The sequence below is a fragment of the Strigops habroptila genome, chromosome 5, assembly GCF_004027225.2.
Source record: "Strigops habroptila isolate Jane chromosome 5, bStrHab1.2.pri, whole genome shotgun sequence".
Lineage (NCBI taxonomy): Eukaryota > Metazoa > Chordata > Aves > Psittaciformes > Psittacidae > Strigops > Strigops habroptila.
In genome coordinates this window covers 60,055,119-60,073,054 of record NC_044281.2, presented here as the reverse complement: position 1 = coordinate 60,073,054, position 17,936 = coordinate 60,055,119, and the positions used below count along the sequence as shown (strand labels likewise).

General features: G+C 39.9%; 1 protein-coding gene across 1 annotated transcript in view; it reads left to right on the top strand.

The window, feature by feature from the left end:
- LY75 (lymphocyte antigen 75) overlaps window positions 1-17,936 on the top strand; it is a 50,441-nt gene that overhangs the window by 21,373 nt on the left and 11,132 nt on the right. The window contains exons 16-26 of the mRNA XM_030486115.1: window positions 4,235-4,358; window positions 5,212-5,247; window positions 5,523-5,698; window positions 6,528-6,592; window positions 7,854-7,930; window positions 9,050-9,186; window positions 10,205-10,310; window positions 12,277-12,437; window positions 13,112-13,241; window positions 15,692-15,918; window positions 17,539-17,707. Of these exons, the coding sequence (XP_030341975.1) occupies window positions 4,235-4,358; window positions 5,212-5,247; window positions 5,523-5,698; window positions 6,528-6,592; window positions 7,854-7,930; window positions 9,050-9,186; window positions 10,205-10,310; window positions 12,277-12,437; window positions 13,112-13,241; window positions 15,692-15,918; window positions 17,539-17,707 (1,408 nt within the window). The remainder of the gene's footprint in view (window positions 1-4,234; window positions 4,359-5,211; window positions 5,248-5,522; window positions 5,699-6,527; window positions 6,593-7,853; window positions 7,931-9,049; window positions 9,187-10,204; window positions 10,311-12,276; window positions 12,438-13,111; window positions 13,242-15,691; window positions 15,919-17,538; window positions 17,708-17,936) is intronic.

Below are 17,936 nucleotides of genomic sequence, written 5' to 3'. Positions count from 1 at the left end.
TCCTTGTAGACCCCCTTCAGATACTGGAAGGCTGCTATGAGGTCTCCACGCAGCCTTCTCTTCTCCAGGCTGAACAGCCCCAACTCTCTCAGCCTGTCTTCATACGGGAGGTGCTCCAGCCCTCTTATCATCCTCGTGGCCCTCCTCTGGACTCGCTCCAACAGCTCCATGTCCTTTTTATGTTGAGGACACCAGAACTGTATGCAGTACTCCAAGTGGGGTCTCACAAGAGCAGAGTAGAGGGGCAGGATCACCTCCTTCGACCTGCTGGTCATGCTTCTTTTGATGCAGCCCAGGATGCGGTTGGCTTTCTGGGCTGCAAGCGCACACTGCCGGCTCATGTTAAGCTTCTCGTCAACCAACACCCCCAAGTCCTTTTCTGCAGGGCTGCTCTGAATCTCTTCTCTGCCCAGCCTGTAGCAGTGCCTGGGGTTGCCCCGACCCAGGTGTAGGACCTTGCACTTGGCTTGGTTAAACTTCATATGGTTGGCATCGGCCCACCTCACAAGCGTGTCAAGGTCCCTCTGGATGGCATCCCTTCCCTCCAGCGTATCAACCGAACCACACAGCTTGGTGTCGTCGGCAAACTTGCTGAGGGTGCACTCAATCCCACTGTCCATGTCGCCGACAAAGATGTTGAACAGGACCGGTCCCAACACCGATCCCTGAGGGACACCACTCGTTACAGGTTTCCAACTGGACATCGAGCCATTTACCACAACTCTTTGCGTGCGGCCATCGAGCCAGTTTTTTATCCACCGAGTGGTCCATCTATCAAATTGATGTCTCTCCAATTTAGAGACAAGGATGTCATGTGGGACAGTGTCGAATGCTTTGCACAAGTCCAGGTAGATGACGTCAACTGCTCTGCCGCTGTCCATCAGTTCCGTGGCTCCATCATAGAAGGCCACCAAATTGGTCAGGCAGGATTTCCCCTTAGTGAAGCCATGTTGGCTGTCACCAACCACCTCGTTGTTTTTCATGTGCCTTAGCATGTTTTCCAGGAGAAACTGTTCCAAGATTTTGCCAGGCACAGAGGTGAGGCTGACTGGTCTGTAGTTCCCCGGGTCTTCCACCTTCCCCTTCTTGAAAATGGGGGTTATATTACCCTTCTTCCAGTCATCGGGAACTTCACCTGACTGCCAGGATTTTTCGAATATGATGGACAGTGGTTTAGCAACTTCATTCGCCAGCTCCTTCAGGACCCGTGGATGGATTTCATCAGGTCCCATGGACTTGTGCACGTTCAGGTTCTTAAGATGGTCTCGAACCTGATCCTCTCCTACAGTGGGACTAAGGTCTTCGTTCTCACAGTCCCTGCATTTGCTTTCCAAGACTTGGGTTGTGTGGTCAGAGCATTTGCTGGTGAAGACTGAGGCAAAGGAGTCATTAAGAACCTCAGCCTTCTCCAAATCCATGGTAGCCAGTTCTCCTGATAGCTTCTGGAGAGGGCCTACAATGTCCCTAGTCTGTCTTTTATTTGCTATGTATCTATAGAATCCTTTCCTGTTATCTTTTACATCCCTTGCCAAACTTAATTCTAGCTGGGCCTTAGCTTTCCTAACCTGGTCCCTAGCTTCTCGGACAATGCTCCTGTATTCTTCCCAGGCCGCCTGTCCTTGCTTCCACCTTCTATAAGCTTCTTTTTTCCCTCTAAGTTTCCTCAGCAGCTCCTTGTCCATCCATGGAGGTCTACTGGCCCTCCTGCTGCACTTTCTTCTAGTCGGGATGCAACACTCTTGAGCACGTAGCAGGTGATCCTTGAATACCGACCAGCAGTCTTGGGCCCCCCTGCCCTCTAGGACTGTATCCCATGAAACCTTACTAAGGAGGTTCCTGAAGAGGCCAAAGTCTGCTTTCTTGAAGTCCCGGGCAGTGAGCTTGCTGCATGCTCTTCTCACCGTCCTGAGGATCTCAAACTCAACCATCTCATGATCACTAGAGCCAAGGCTGCCCTGGAGCGTCACATTTCCAACCAGTCCCTCCCTGTTGGTGAGCACAAGGTCCAGCATGGCACCTCTCCTCGTCGGCTCCTCTACTGCTTGAAAGAGGAAGTTGTCTTCCACACAGTCGAGGAACCTCCTGGATTGCTTGTGCCGGGCCGTACCGTCCCTCCAACAGATGCCAGGATGGTTGAAGTCCCCCATGAGGACCAGGGCCTGGGAGCGTGAGGCTGCTCCTATCTGTCTGTAGAGCGCTTCATCCACAGAGTCCTCTTGATCAGGCGGCCTGTAACAGATCCCCACTGTAATGTCCCCTGTTGCTGTTTTCCCTTTGATCCTGACCCACAAACACTCTGTTACGTCATCACCCGTCCCCAGACAGAGTTCCATACTCTCTAGCCTATCACTGACATAGATAGCAACACCCCCTCCTCATCTGCCTGGCCTGTCTTTTCTAAACAGCCTGTAACCTTCCATTCCGATGATGCTATTCTCTGTTGCATAATGCCGTACTATGTCTCTCTTGTATATTACACTTAAGGACGCAAAGTGGAGTCTAAAAAAAGCAAACAGAGCCCTACCAGTAACTTTTTCTGAACTGCAAATTAAGTAAATGTTTGAAACCTGAAGTAGTTGAATGCAGTAGCTAGGATAGAGTGTGTGTTTGTGTTTATTGATGTTGGTTGATGAGAAACTTAACATGAGCTCACAGCATGCGCTTGCAGCCCAGAAACCAACTGTATCCTGGGCTGCATCAAAAGTAGTGTGACTAGCAGGTCGAAGGAGGTGATCCTGCCCCTCTACTCTGCTCTCATGTGACCTCACTTGGAGTATTGTGTACAGTTCTGGTGTCCTCAACATAAAAAGGACATGGAACTGTTGGAGCAAGTCCAGAGGAGGGCCACGAGGATGATCAGAGGGTTAGAGCACCTCCCGTATGAAGACAGGCTGAGGAAGTTGGGGCTGTTCAGCCTGGAGAAGAGAAGGCTGCGTGGAGACCTCATAGCAGCCTTCCAGTATCTGAAGGGGGCCTATAAGGGTGCTGGGGAGGGACTCTTCCTTAGGGACTGTAGTGGTAGGACAAGGGGTAATGGGTTCAAACTTAAACCCATTACTTAAACAGAGGAAGTTTAGATTAGATATAAGGAAGAAGTTCTTTACAGTGAGGGTGGTGAAGCACTGGAATGGGTTGCCCAGGGAGGTTGTGAATGCTCCATCCCTGGCGGTGTTCAAGGCCAGGTTGGACAGAGCCTTGGGCGACATGGTTTAGTGCGAGGTGTCCCTGCCCATGGCAGGGGGGTTGGAACTGGATGATCTTAAGGTCCTTTCCAATCCTAACTATTCTATGATTCTATGGTTCTATTGTGTGTATTTCCTTATTTACTTTTATAATAGACTCTAAGTGCAGTGTCAGTTTCTAATAAAAATGTCAGGCCTCTGGTTAATTCCTAATTATCTTCTTCATTGCTTAATTTAGGCTTGATAGCTTGAATTTTAAAATGGCCTTTAACTTTTCTGAAACATCATGTGACTTTTTATAAGATCATTCCAATACCATTCTTTCTTTTAACTTAATTAGAACCACCTCTGCTGTTAGGATTTACAGGAAGAAAGGGTAGTTGCATCCCTTTGCTTCTGTTCACAGCCATTTCCCCTTATCTTTTCTGCTGTGTTCATGACACCAGGCCAAGAAGCTGTCAGCATTAAGCTACTGAAAATTCTAGACAAGAGGAGAGCAGTTTGAAGGGGACGCTGTGAATATAGTACCTCCCTCACCTACCTGTTAGGTATAGACATGTTCTTTCGCTAAATGATAGAAAATTCTCCTTTTTGGAGAGATCACCAAGAGTGATACCAGATTTTAAGCTTGATTGCAAGACATAATCTTAAATAGGAAAGATTATTTCTCTGCCAGTTCAAATGGTTTCTTCTTTTGAGCAGACATGAGAATAATTTTAGGGCAACAAATAGCAACAGATAATTCAAAAATAAGCATCAATGAGACTGTGTGCTACAAAAAACCCCAAAGAAACAACATTGCAAGAAGAGACCTGGGCATGTAGACTGACCTTAAGCCCTTTACCTAATTGCTTCACAAGCTTGGCTAGCATGGGGGGTTATAGTTGAAGTGTTACAGTTGTATCTGCTCATTTTTTGCAAAATAAGTTGTGGGACTAATGCCACAGTAAAATACACTGACTTTGCCAAAGTACATGTTAAATACAGTTTCCTTTCACGTTTCAGAGGCCTATGCCATACTAACTCAGTTCTCTGTTTCTACTTGTATACAGACCTCTCAGTTTTCACGGAGATCTTTTTGGAGATTTTATTTCCATGAAGGCAGAGACCTGGAATTTTACTTTAAGCCTTTTGATTGCGAAGCTAAACTTGAATGGGTCTGCCAGATAACAAAAGGTAAACTGCAGTTACATCCGTTTATTCGTATGTAAGAGTTTATTATTTATTACCACTGAGTTGTCTTTATTGCCCAATAACAGAAACTTTGCAAACAATATTTTATCATTTCCTCTCTGAACTGTTAAGAGGACAGTATGTGAGATGTCTCGCCTCTGAATATTCTAAGTGCACATCTGTTTGTGACAAAGATATATCAGAAAATGACCATGAGCAATGTCACTGCTCTCATATTCTTTCTTGTCCTACAAAGTGAGAAGTGGCTTCTTATTAGGAGAGGTGATATAAGCCACTGAGTTGCAGCATTTGTGGACTTCACTTAATCTTAGGGATATTTATAACTATGTGACCACAGCCTTCTTGGGTATACAGTTTGATTCAGCCTGAAGTGAATTAGCTGCCTTCTGGTAAAACTGGTGTACTAGCTCCTCATCGTAATGGGACAGGAGTGGGAATACAAAATAATGGCATGGCGTATCTGCACAGATACAGGTTTTTCCATGCAGTATGAAAAGTGCTGTAATCCAGTAAACTTTTGTGCTTTGGTTGTTTATTAAAAGGCATTTCAGGGGATGAAACTTTCTTGTTGTGGGTAAATATACTACTTTGATGCTTGTATTCTGCTTGAGAGGAAAGACCCCACAGATGTTTAAGACTGAGGTGTGCAAAACTCCCATTAGTTTTACAGCAGTTTATTTTGAACTGTCAATCCTACGTATGATTTCCTTCTTCTATTTTTTCCATCATGCATACTGAGAAGCATGAGTATAATCCATCACTTCCATTATTGGTGACCATGGTCTTGTTAGAAGGTGAATTTTAAGTGACTATTCCTTTTTTTCCCTCTGGACAGGTAGCACTCCAAAGACACCTGAGTGGTATATACCAGGTAAATAGGCTTTTTGTGTACTCTTCCGCTATGTGTATACAGTTGTTAATACTCTGTATCTTTTATTAGTTTTGTTATATTACTATGGTAATACCTGTTTGATACCAGCAAAGGTCATGACTGATAGAATTTGATTCTGAGAGAGCCGAGAAGGCAAGAAGGTGTATTGGCTTTTCCCAGTACCAAACTGAAATTTCTTACTACATTCAGGAAAAAAAAGGCTGAGTGTTTTTTTTAAAATGATTTCTTATGCATGTGGTATTTCTTCTGCATAGATGAAATTGGAATTCATGGAGCCCCACTTGTTGTTGATGGAGCAGAGCTGTGGTTTGTACCAGATAAAAACCTGAGCTTCCAGGAAGCTATTTTCTACTGTCAAAAAAATGATAGTGATTTAGCCTCTGTGGAGTCTTACCCCAAACTCAGGACAATACTGTCTCAAATAGAAAAGGTAAGGGGATGTAATCTGTCTAACAGGTAATTTCCGCTATAGGGAATTTTTCTTGCCATTTTCTTCCAATGTAAGAAGATGTTAATCCTTAATTTCTTTCTTTTTCATGGTGGCCTTAGTAGTTTTAATAGTTTTTAGACTATAATAATAGACTTAAAAAATTATTTTAATGTCAATCTCTTAAAAGAATTTTTAAATTTAAAAGTGGCCTTAACGACATGGAAAAAAAAGCCAAAACCAAAAGCAAACCTCCAAATGGAGAACAGAGAGTGTCATAGCACATAGGACCACCATGTAAGCATCCCATTGTCTGCAAATACTTCACTAACAATTGTGCCCATTCTTAATTTTATGCTCAGGGCAGCACATAATTTTTCACCTGATGAGACGATTGAATTAGAAATGCATGATGGTCTGATAGACTTTACTGGAATGGTTTTGTAGTGTTCAGAGTATGAAAGTACATTCTTTTAAGGAACCTTACCAAAGCATTTCAAGTCGTAATTGTCTGGTAGAATTCCTGCTAAGAATTTTGTGGGAATGATGTATCTAGCACATCCTTAAGACAGTGCTGCAAGATTTCCTGTAGCTTTACGCAGCACAGTGGAAAATACAGCTTCTTTTTCTAGTAGGTGCAGGGGTCTATTTACTTGGCATATTTATCTTGAACTGTATTCTTTCCTATTGCTGAGGAATAGTAACTCCTGCACATTTTAGAAACATTTAAAATGTAAATTAATTTTGTCATTGATTTATCCTTGGTAGAGACTGGAGCTTTTTCTCTATGGGTTGTAAAATACTGGGGTTTTTTTGTTCTTTGTTTCCACAGTTATCAAACAGCGAACAGAAGTGGTGGCTGAAGTTTATTGATTATGGCTACAGTTATCATTCACCGTATGTAGAATAATTATGGGATACATTACTGAAAGCTTTTTTTGATGTGCTCTTTAGGAATATAGTTAACTAGAATAGTTTCCAAAGGAAAATATTTTATCCTGAAATTTGTAAAAGGGGATACCTCTTCTGTATCATCCCAAAGAAGTAAGAAAAGTAATTTTAATTAAGCTAGAAAAAAATACAGCATTATTCAGTGACTGTTGCTCTCTGCTTCTGTTCACATGTACCTGTGCATGTTCTTGCCATGCTAAATTTAAGGCATAGAATATCTAAACCAGTGAGAGTAGAACTCTGTAGTGATCAGACAAAGCAAATAATGGTTGGGACAGTATGGGTGTACAATTAGAAAGTGGGTATATTTCAAAATATCATTGAAATATTTCAATTAGCTAACCAATTCTGAGTTCTTTTCCCATTAGAAGCATTGTAGACATCAAAAATTTAATTCATAATGACAGTAATAACTGAATTCGTAATCCATTTCTTGTGTGTTTATGAGAGCCTCTAGATTTCAGGATATTGGACTTGGACATCTTAGTCTTGACATGTGAATCCTGGAAATCTGTGGTCCTAGTGGCCACTGTATTCCATTGATCTTTAAAATGCTTTTATTGGATTTTTAAGCCCAGTTCCGTGTTCTTTTAGAAATTGGGGAACTGATAAAAAGATTAAAAAAATCCTTGTCTATTGCCTCTGGGGATATCCCAAAAGTACCTGGGAACAGGGAACAGGAAATTGGCTTGAGAGATCCCTCTTCCAGTTAAGTAATGCTAAAGTCTTGGAGGGCTTATAGTATAGCCCTGTGGAGCTGAGATGACTCACAGCAAACCTTGCATTTTGCTATTTGTGGCTGCAGTAAAGGATCATGGCCTTCTTACAAGGAAAATTCTTCACTTTCCAAAATGCTGTAGAAATACATTACTGTGAAAATAGAATGGGCTATTGCCCATTTTCCTCACTTTTCCTGACAGTGTCTTGCAATTGCAGCATAGTGATAAGTAACCTCCTACCCTTGTTCTGTACATCTCCTCAACATCTCCTCAACAAAGTTAATTTGGGCATGGTACATGACTACTGAATCTACCACATATTTGTTCCTAGTCTAGTTTTTCCTCCTCTGTCCTTCCCAGTGCTGTAGGGCATCTCCTAGAAACAGTTAGCAGCCTGAATTTTTGTTTGCACTGGCTCTGTTGCTATCAGAGTTTCCATTTGAAGATCCCATTGGGTTGGAGATTGACTCTGAAATGTTTATATCCAGTTTACAGTTATTTTCACGCTTCCATGATCGATTCCTGAGAGATTGCTGGTATGTTTCTAGAAAGAACTGGTATAGAGGTAAGGCTGTTCTTATTTTCTTCACCCCCCTCTATCATTATTGTATTTAAAAAAAAAAAAAAAGGTAATTACTGTTCTGCCCAAACTCTTATATTGAATGCCAATTAATACTGAATTAGGAGTGACTGGCTTCTTGATGATGATCTGATTGAATTTTGAATCATTTATTTCTTCTTTATAGTGGAAGCCATGGTAATATTTCTTGATGACCAGAGGCAAACCTGAATTCAGATGACAAATTTTTAAGATTGATTGTCACTCTTTTTACAATATAAATTAATGAGGTGAAATCTGGTTTTGGTGGTTACCTTTTTTTATGTTTATGTTACATATTCTGAGCTCTGGAAATCAAGTCTTAGTGTTGTGTTAGGTAGTGGAGCTTGACTGAATACTTGCAACTGCATATACATCTGGAGATGCAAATTTCATTAAGGAGTGGAGTCATACTGGAAGAGGTACACAAAGTAATGGAAATGCCACCTGGTGGTACTTGAAGCTTCTTCTTTTTTTCAACATTGTTTTATATTGGGGAAAATGTGTAACGCCTGGAGAACAAATAGTTCTTCCTGTCTACTACCATTTCCTCTTTAAAGCACATTATCTGCATTATCGGTTGTGTGTTGCTGACCTGTGTTCATCCCTGTTAACCAAAAATTGCTCTGGACTGGGAAGCCAGTCCAGTTACTACAGGAGTCATGTAAAGCAGCATAGGCCAGACACTGTCCATATGAATGTTAAAGGATTGCTTTTGGCTTTAATGACCTTTAGGTCACACACCCTCTATGCCACAATATATTAGCCCTCATATTCGAAATCTACCTATTTCATGATTTTTCTGTTTTGAAGTTGTCCGCCTATATGCAGTGTTACTACTGGAAGTAATGGATCAGCATCTGGATCTTTAGGAATACTGTATTACTGTCTGATTGATAGAAATCATTTATGTTTGTCTTTTGCTCTGTTGTTACTTTTATTGCTTTAGATTGCATAGTATTCACCATGGTTGCACTGAAAAGAACTTCCCTTCAGATTGGTCTATGTCATGTCATAAAGCATGGGTGGCAATTGGAGCGTGATAGGCATTACCATAACTGTTTTTTAAAACTTTTATTTCTGCAGACTACCCAGTTAACTGTAATGTGAAACTGCCATTCATCTGTGAAAAAAATAATGCCTCCTTACTAGAGAAACATGATCCCAGTTACCGCCCGGTCAGAGGAGGTTGCCCTAAAGGTTGGCATCGGTTCCGGAATAAGGTACAGAGATAATACAGATCAATCATCCTTCACTGTTTTTCATAGTCCAGTAAGCTGGAGTGCCCTGCTGAAGGAGGTGAGGAAGTAGCCCCTGTGTTCAGGAGTAGACTGGAAGGTGGCTTTTGAAAATGATATGGTTAAAGCCATCTCCCCCACTTCTCTGTCCCTGATTCAGGATTGATGGTTTCTTCATTTCAAAGCAGTAATTTTCAGGTTTTTTACTTTCCCATTACCACATGTTTAAGTACAAGAATATTAGTTGTATTGTCTAATCATGGGCTCTGCTTTGGAGGAAGAGAAGGATTAGAAAGGGAGAGGGTGAGGTTTCTGTGGCAGAAGTGTCCATATTCTATCGTTGAGTAATCATAGGCAGGCAGCAAGCTGGCATACACTCTGCTTCTGAAGTTACCTTGAGGACTTACTTAAGAAATAGAAGCAGCTTTTAAGAATGAACCAACAAGTCAGAAGCCATAGTATAGTATATTTCAGTACTATGTTTTAAGGCAGTTATCTAAAGTCTTAGTGAGACTGATTCCTGTTATTTGGTCCACCATTATTCTGTATATAAGAGGGAGCTCACATAAATCTGCACATTACATTGTGCTATGGTTTGCAAATTTAATTCACATCATTGCAGAATGTAGCTTTTAAGTTCCCATGTAGTTTCTCCTACAAGGTAATGCATTACAATACAGGTTCATGGCCCGCCCCTGTCTGAATTTAGACTTCATGTGTGAATTCTCAGTCTCAAAACAGTATGTGATCCTGATGTAGCTGATTAAAAATTACTGAATTCTAATCCTCAGTGAATGAGGAGTTAGTCAATGGGATCATTTTATATTTAGCTATTCTGTTGAATCTAATAAGAAATGCATACAGCTAGTTCCCTTGCTTTCTAAGGAAAATAACTACATATTATTGCAGGAACTGAGAACTGAATTTTTAGGGTTGGTTTAAGAACCTATTCTTAGAAAGCAATGGTATGATGAAAATCAGTTTCATTATGTTTGTTTTGCAGTGTTTTCTAAAGATGAAACCCGAATATTTAACATTTAATGCAGCTAATGAAAAGTGTGTAACTTTTGGAGGCTCTCTTCCATCTATCTCAAATCAAGCTGAGCAAGGTACGATGGTGAACTGGGGACACTTTTAGTATGCAGCTTATCTTCCAAATTCAGTATAGTCCTGCATAAGATTTTGATCATAAAATCAGTTGATTATCTACCGGCATAGTGGGAGCATTCTAAAAATCTAAGACCAATTAAAAATGTGTTGTCTATTCTTGTTTGTATCACTGGAAACATAACGTGGAAATGCAGTCACCAAATATTTGAGCCAGTTTGAAGAGCAGCTTCTCTGTATGATCCTAACCTGTTATGGAAAGGAAAAAAAGAAAGTAAAACCTTGCATTAGGTGTTGAGGATAGAACACTGAATGAAGAATTCCCATGTTTTGCTTTGCAAGTTAAAACAACTGAGACTGTACTTTGCACTGTGAAAACCACCTTAGGAGCTGCTTCCAAGACAAGCTCAGGCCATCTGTGTGGAAATGAGATGGTAAACACAATGCCTGCTGGATCACATAGGACCCTCTGTGTCTCAGTGTGCTGAGCCGTTAAATGTGGCAGTGTGTCTAAATGGACCAACTGCAAGCTCTCCAGGACACTTACAGGGGGATGGAAAGCAGGGGGCTTGCAAAATATGGAGTTGTTCCACCTGCATCTCAGCTGTCATATAAACTAGTCAGTGAGGTAAATGCAATGAGGAAGAAATGTGTTTGCATTGGCTGCAAGTGATATTGGCTGCTGAATGAGATGGCTGTGTTGGCATCTCTGTTCTTGTGGATAACTAACAGTTCTCTACAGGTATATCTAAAGTAGCTCAGTCGAATTCTGTGATGTGCACAGTGCATACTTCCTTTATAAGCAAATAACCTCTTGGGAAAGGAAATACGGAAGGTGGACTAGGAGGCCACTAGTGTGCCTGCAGGCAGCAGCTGAATAGCGGTTGTTTTTTACTGATGTTATTGGGGAGGAATAGGGTTGTAACTATACAGGACTATACATATCTGAGAACTCTGTGGGTTTGGATGCTTTTAAGATTGCAGCAGCCATTCTGAAATATTACATAGCAGGATCTTTTGTCTGATTTGGTGCATATAAAACTGTTGTTATTTCTTGTTAGTTTTAATTTCACCCCTGCAGCGGAGGCCACCTGTGTGGAAGGAAGGCACAGTCCTCTTAAAAAAAAAAAAAACCAAACAAAAACCATGCCTCTTTCTGTAGGCTGCTTCTGCTCTTCCCAGTGGCATTAGGTGGCTGGCTAGCTCTGACATGTAAATCTTCAATGTCTTTGTCTAGCTCAGAATATAAGTTGCAGGAAGTCTGGCATGTGACCAATAGTTAAGACATGTCAGGAGTAGCTAACTACATAGCTTCAATTTGTCTTCCTAATCTAGACAAGTTCAGTGAATGTCTTTGGTGCCTGGGAGGTTACTGAAGCCCATTGTTTTGTGCCAGAATTCTCACCAAGAGGGATCTGATTTAAGGTTTTCCTGGCTGATTCCCCCCTCAACTAAACCTGACTGCCTTTGTGCTGTCCTGCTTTGTCTGTTGATGGGGTGGGGAAGCCCTGCCAGAATGCAAGAAATGGTTCTGATTTATGGTATACTTCAATAGGAGAGGAAGATGGGAGATAAGACTTTCTCCATCAATTCAGAGAGGACAGGAGGGAGCTCTTCTGTTATCTCTGCAGGGATACAATAGAAGATCTTGCAGGCCTGTGGAAAAGCAGATTCTGAAATTTCGATATAAGTGCAAGAATACCAAGTAGTGGGCAGAGAAACAGATTAAATCCACTACCTGCTCCTCAGCTGAGAATTTGGAGGACAAATACCAATAGTCTGCTCCTTTCAGATAAAATCAGCATGAAAGGTGTTAAGGAAGGAAGGGATGATAAGCATTTCACAACCATAAAGGGTTAGGAACATTAAGTTAATACAGACGGGGCTTGCATTATCTTGTTTATGTGAAGCCTTTTTTCAGATGTTTACTATTGTTACAATATGTACATTTACTGTTCTGCCCAACAGATTATATAATATCCTTGCTTCCTGGTATGCCGAAAGATATTTGGATTGGTTTGCAGTTTCTGTTCAGCACAAGAGAAAACAAATGGATAGATGAGAGTAGACTGTTGTATAGTAACTTTCACCCACTCCTGACAGGAAGATTAAGGAAAATTCCACTGGATGTAAGTTCTGACTTTTGACTTTTCTTGATTATTGAGTAATGAAATTTGAAATATTGACTATATTAAAAAAGAAGAAAAAAACCCCCCAAAAAAATCTATAACAGACAAAATCCCCAGTTAGTGGTTTTAATTGGCAAACAAGGCGACTGATGATAATGGAGTTTTGTTTACCTTTATTTGGATGACAACTTCTGAACTGAGGTATGAAACACTGGAGAGTGAAGGAGAAAAGCTGAAACAACTATTTAATGACTCTTCTGGAACTTCTGTTTGCAATTTAAAGACTACGTGAACACAGTCATCAGAAAGGTGTCATCAGTCATCAGTAATTCTTGATTCAGTTACACTTAGAATGCATCTGTAAACCATTATACCTTGGTATTTTGCTTGCTGCTCTACCCAAGGTGAAGCATTAGAAATGTAAACAAATCACACCTACAAACAGGATTTATTATAAGTGTTAAATCAGTTAATTTTTTATTCTCCCCTGTATTTGATTTATGAATTACTCTTGTGTCCAGGCACCTGGTAGTGTTGATAAAATAGGTAAGCTGTATGGCACCACTTCTTTGAAACTTCTTAAACAAGTTCAGGCAGCTCAGGTTCTCCTAGCCTCATGTTACTTCCCCTTCTCTACACAAGTCTGTTTATGTCTTATTTGATTCTGGTTTTAGCTTTTTGATGAAGAATTTAACAATCAGTGTGGTGTAATCCTCAATGATCCCAAATCACAGTATGTTGGAACATGGAATTTCACTGCTTGTGCAGACAGGCACTTCTTGGGTATATGCCAAAGGCCTATAGGTAAGTCTGAAGAGTCAAAATAAATTAAAGCCAGAATTTGCAGTAAAGATTTATGTGCCAGGAGGCCTTTTAATGCATGTAAGTTATTGCACTTAAAGAGCAAGATTCCTGTAGAGATTGAGCAGGTATATTTTGGAAAAGCAGAGTGTGGAGAAGTATCTGGGACCTATTTTGTCAGTTATTCAAAATTTTCCCTTTTGTTTTTCATAGCCCAGTTCAGAGGGAATTTCCTTTCCTGAGAGACTCTGTGTTTCAGTGCAACCATACGTCAGCAGACGGGGCTTTAATGTTCTGTGGGCACAGAAGTCATATCAGTGACCCCTTTTTCCTCTTCAGAACTGTAGAAGTGAGAAGCCCTGGGAAGGAATTTCACAATCTTTCCATCCTACTTAAACATGCCATTTTGGTTTTAGTGCTATCAGGAGTTATCATATACTCTTAACATTGAAATTGGTCTCTCCAGAGCAAACCTTGAGGGCATATGTGGAGAGTGATAAATTGGAGTGATGTGGCTTTCCCTAGCTTCATACAGATCTGTTGGTGTGAGTGGGTTTTCTTAATCTAAACTAAAAATAATACTGGGTGGGTTGGTCGATAGCAATTACTGGAATCAGATCAAACACATGTAGCTATTATACACATTTAATTAGTGCTATGGGCTAATGTTTAGCATACCCACTTCTGAGTATGTTCCTCTATGTAAATAATGCTTTTAAGTCACTAACATGCTATCTTCTAAAAAAACCCAAAAAACCACCCCACAAGAATACCCCCAAGAAAACCAACAGTTGTGCAAAACGCTGAAGAATATGCCCACCTTCTTCAATCTGAAATAGGCAAAGATATTTCCCCACCCTTAACATTAAAAATATTCTTTATTTCAGTGCCAAATACTTCTGAAATTCCAAGTGTCCATATTAGAAGTCTGGATGGAAGAGAGGTAGTCATAAAAATTTGAAAGGGGGATTTTTATTAATAGGAGGTTGACTATATGTATGCGTAGATCATTATATAATTAGTCTAGGCTGACTAAAATACTAAGCACTTCTTCTTTGCCACAGCTGTAGAAGGTGTAATGAGAAACATTTTTGGACTGCCAGAGAATGTGTCCTGGTATGGTCTGGTCTTAAATCATTGTTGTATTAGGGATCTAAGTATAGTTCACTTCGGAAGTGTGCAGGAACAGCTGTGAGAGAGTCCAGACCAACCTGGACTGGGGCTTTACCCAAGGGAAAAAGGATGATTCATGTTTCTTGGAAATATTGGAATGATTGCAATTTGTAGAACTTCTTGAGATATGAATCATTGGCAATTACTTCTTTCAGAAATGGACACTTCCATTACTACCTTGTTTCCAATTTGATACCCCATGATGTGTGATGGCACCCTTGGTTCCATGGTTCTTTTTTTGTAGCTGTTCACTAAGTGAAAGCATTTGGCAGCAAGACACAAACCACTTGAAACAATCTGTTTCAGCCTTGTCACTTTTCTGATCTATTAAAAGCTGTAAATATCAAATTAATACTATGTTTCCGTTTTCCTGTATTTTGGGAAGTGGCCTTGTCAGTCAATCAGTCGTTTATACCCTGTTATTTATAGTATGATTCTGTCCCTCCCCATGAATCTTTTTCTGCTGGAGGTATTTTAAATGTCAGCGGTTTTCTCCCTTTTGGAGAACCAATTTATTTTTGGTTGAGTGTAAGTTTTGGGGGTTATTGGTTTGCATGCTTTAATTTGCCATTCATGGGAATGTTTGCATCTCTTAGTAACTGCAGTTGCTATACATTGCTGAACTGTATGCCTTCAAGTATGATGCTGATAACGCTCAGTGCTTAGAGCATAAATAGTGAATTATACCCCTCCCCATGCAAGGTGGATTTTCTGCAATTAGTTAAGTACATGTGGAGGCAAAATAAATTCCAGCTATACTCATGGATGTAGTAAGGTATTCTGGGACTGTGCTGTGCTAGACAAGTTTCATAGCCCATTAAGATTTGCATAAGCATAAATCCACATGCTCCATGGAGATAAATGAGTCAAGTTTTATCTGTTGCTGTATTGCAGCAGAAAGCAGTCACTCTCTCCCATTCATATATTTAATTAAAATTGTAGAATGTTTTCAATTCAACAAATATAATTCTTAACATTATTTTGCAATTACTTAAAAATAGCAAATATAAAAAGATGTGAAACTAAATTGAGAGAAATGTATGTAAAAATAGATTGGCTGAAAGTAATCTGTATTTTTTCTTTTATATATTTTTCTATCTAAAGTATCAAAGATACTTGTTTCTAACTATAATTATTAGCAAAATCTAGTATTTTTTAGTTTTCTTTTTTTGTCTGTGGGAATTCAAACAGGTTTTTCTGTTTGTTACAGAGAAATCGGGAGTTTAAAATGTATTCCGATGTTTAACCACCTAGTAACTGGATTGATTTCTTATGCATAGGAACTGCTGATAACCAGACAGAGCAAGTCCTTAATGAAACATTGAGCTATCAAAATGTTCAATACATCATAATTCTGAAGAATTTGTCCTGGAATGATGCAATGACTGCATGCATAAATAACCAGATGCAGCTGGTTAGCATCACAGATCAGTTCCAGCAGGCTTTTCTTGCTGTTCAGGCTGCCCTTCGTAATTACCCACTGTGGATTGGACTCTTCAGCAGAGATGTAAGTTTTATTTTCCCCTCAGACTGTGGCTTAAGGTAATTTTTAGAGTTGTGTGAAATAGAAACCAGGTTAAAGAAATGCAATGAAAAATTAATTTCTGGGGTAACTGTTTTCATTTGGGAATAACCATCTGGAGGGTCTCAAGATTAATGTTCTAAATCTACAGTTCTCCAAGTTACATAGTTGTTGAAGTCCACTGGAAAGATCGATCCTGAAGAGACAACTCTTTTAAAAGATGATAGGATGAAGGGATATATTGTAGGCTGGCAGCATCATAGATAGTTGAATCATCTTTGTCTTTTTTGTTAACGAACGAGTAATTAGTGTTGCCATTTAATACCATTGCCACTGAAAGACAGACAACCCAAAATCTGTTTTAAGAGAGAGAAACTAGAAGTGGCAAATAAAATCCAAAACAAATCATTGAACTCTTCTGGAGATAGTTAGAGGGAGACTTCCCCGAGACAGGTTAGTGGGCTTTTCTTTTTTCTTCCATTCGTTATGTCTTTGGAAAAAACAATGGAGGAGGTACTGCTTGCTTTTAAGACCTCTTAATGATCTTCATTGTGGATTGAGAGCTCTCTCAGCTGTTAATGAAATGGCTTGAGCTTGCTTTCAGGGTTTATCTTTTTTGTCAAGCATAAAACTTGAGGTCATGGTAAGAAAAAAGTTAAAATTTATTTGAGAAGTGCCTTACCCAGAAAGCTTAATGGTGCTCACTCAGCATCTGTGGTGTTATGATCTTCCTGTGTCAGTAATGGGCTACCGAATATTCTAGGCATAGCGGGGAGGGAGGAATAGTGATTTGAGTATATACTTTGTAGAGAGTATTTTAAAAGGAAACAGGCATTTCATGTTAGCGAAGATGGGGGAAACCAGGCAACCTATTTTCCCCTCCTCTTTTGAATCCTTATCTGTAGGTGAAGATCAAATGATTAATTTTGCTACATACAACTTGAGCATGCACTGGCTTTTCACTGTTGCAACACTTCATTATTTGGGCACAATTAAAAAGTCACATGAAAGGAAATTATAATGAAAGTGGTCAACAGAACTTGTTACTCCAGTGCTGGAATCACAGACACAAAAGAAAGATATGAGATAAATTAAATTACAAAGTGGCAGGGGGATTTCCTGAAGAAAACTTTTAAATGTAAGATTCTTCAAGGATGGCGTGCTTGTTGTATGTGGGGTTTTTTCTTATTCCTCCTTCATCCTCCAGGGCAGGAATGCATTTATTAAATCAGTTAAGTATTTAACAGATTACTTTCAACTGTGTAACAGTACAGTGTGGAGTAACTGAGACTTATTCTCAGATATTACCTGTTTTCCATCACCAAATAATTATATCCACCATTGATTTGCAGGTGCAAATGATGCAACATTTAAATGATGCAACATCCACTTCAGCTAATTCATATTTTTGCAACTGCAAAACTTAAAATAATAAAGCTTATTATATTTTGAGCAGCAGATCAGATCACAAGAGCAGTGGAGCATTTACAGTTCTCACCAGAGACACTGTAAATGTCTAGCCAATGTCATGTCATTATCGTGTCATTTTCTGTACCTAGTATTTTTTACTATGTAAGCTCATCCCTTTTACCTATACAATGCTAGGGTGGAAGACATTATGGCTGGCTGGATGGGAAACAAGTTAGTTTTAGTCGCTGGTCTGAAGATGATGAAGAAACAAGTGAAGAATGTGTGTTTTTGGATACCGATGGCTTCTGGAAAACTTCTGACTGTTCCTCTGAAAATCGAGGTGCTATTTGCTATGCATCAGAAAGTATGTATCCTAGCATAATATTTATAAAAGCTGAATTATACATTACATATTTGATAATTCCAGATTGTAACTTCAAAATTAGAACTTTTTTAACTTACATGTTCTCAGACAGGCTGATTTGCATGCCAGGAAAAAAAGAAACAAACTTCAAAGAGGACACGAACCTGTTCCTCTTAATCCGCATTACTTATAAATTAATTCGGCATGGGCGCATTGGGCTAGACTAGCA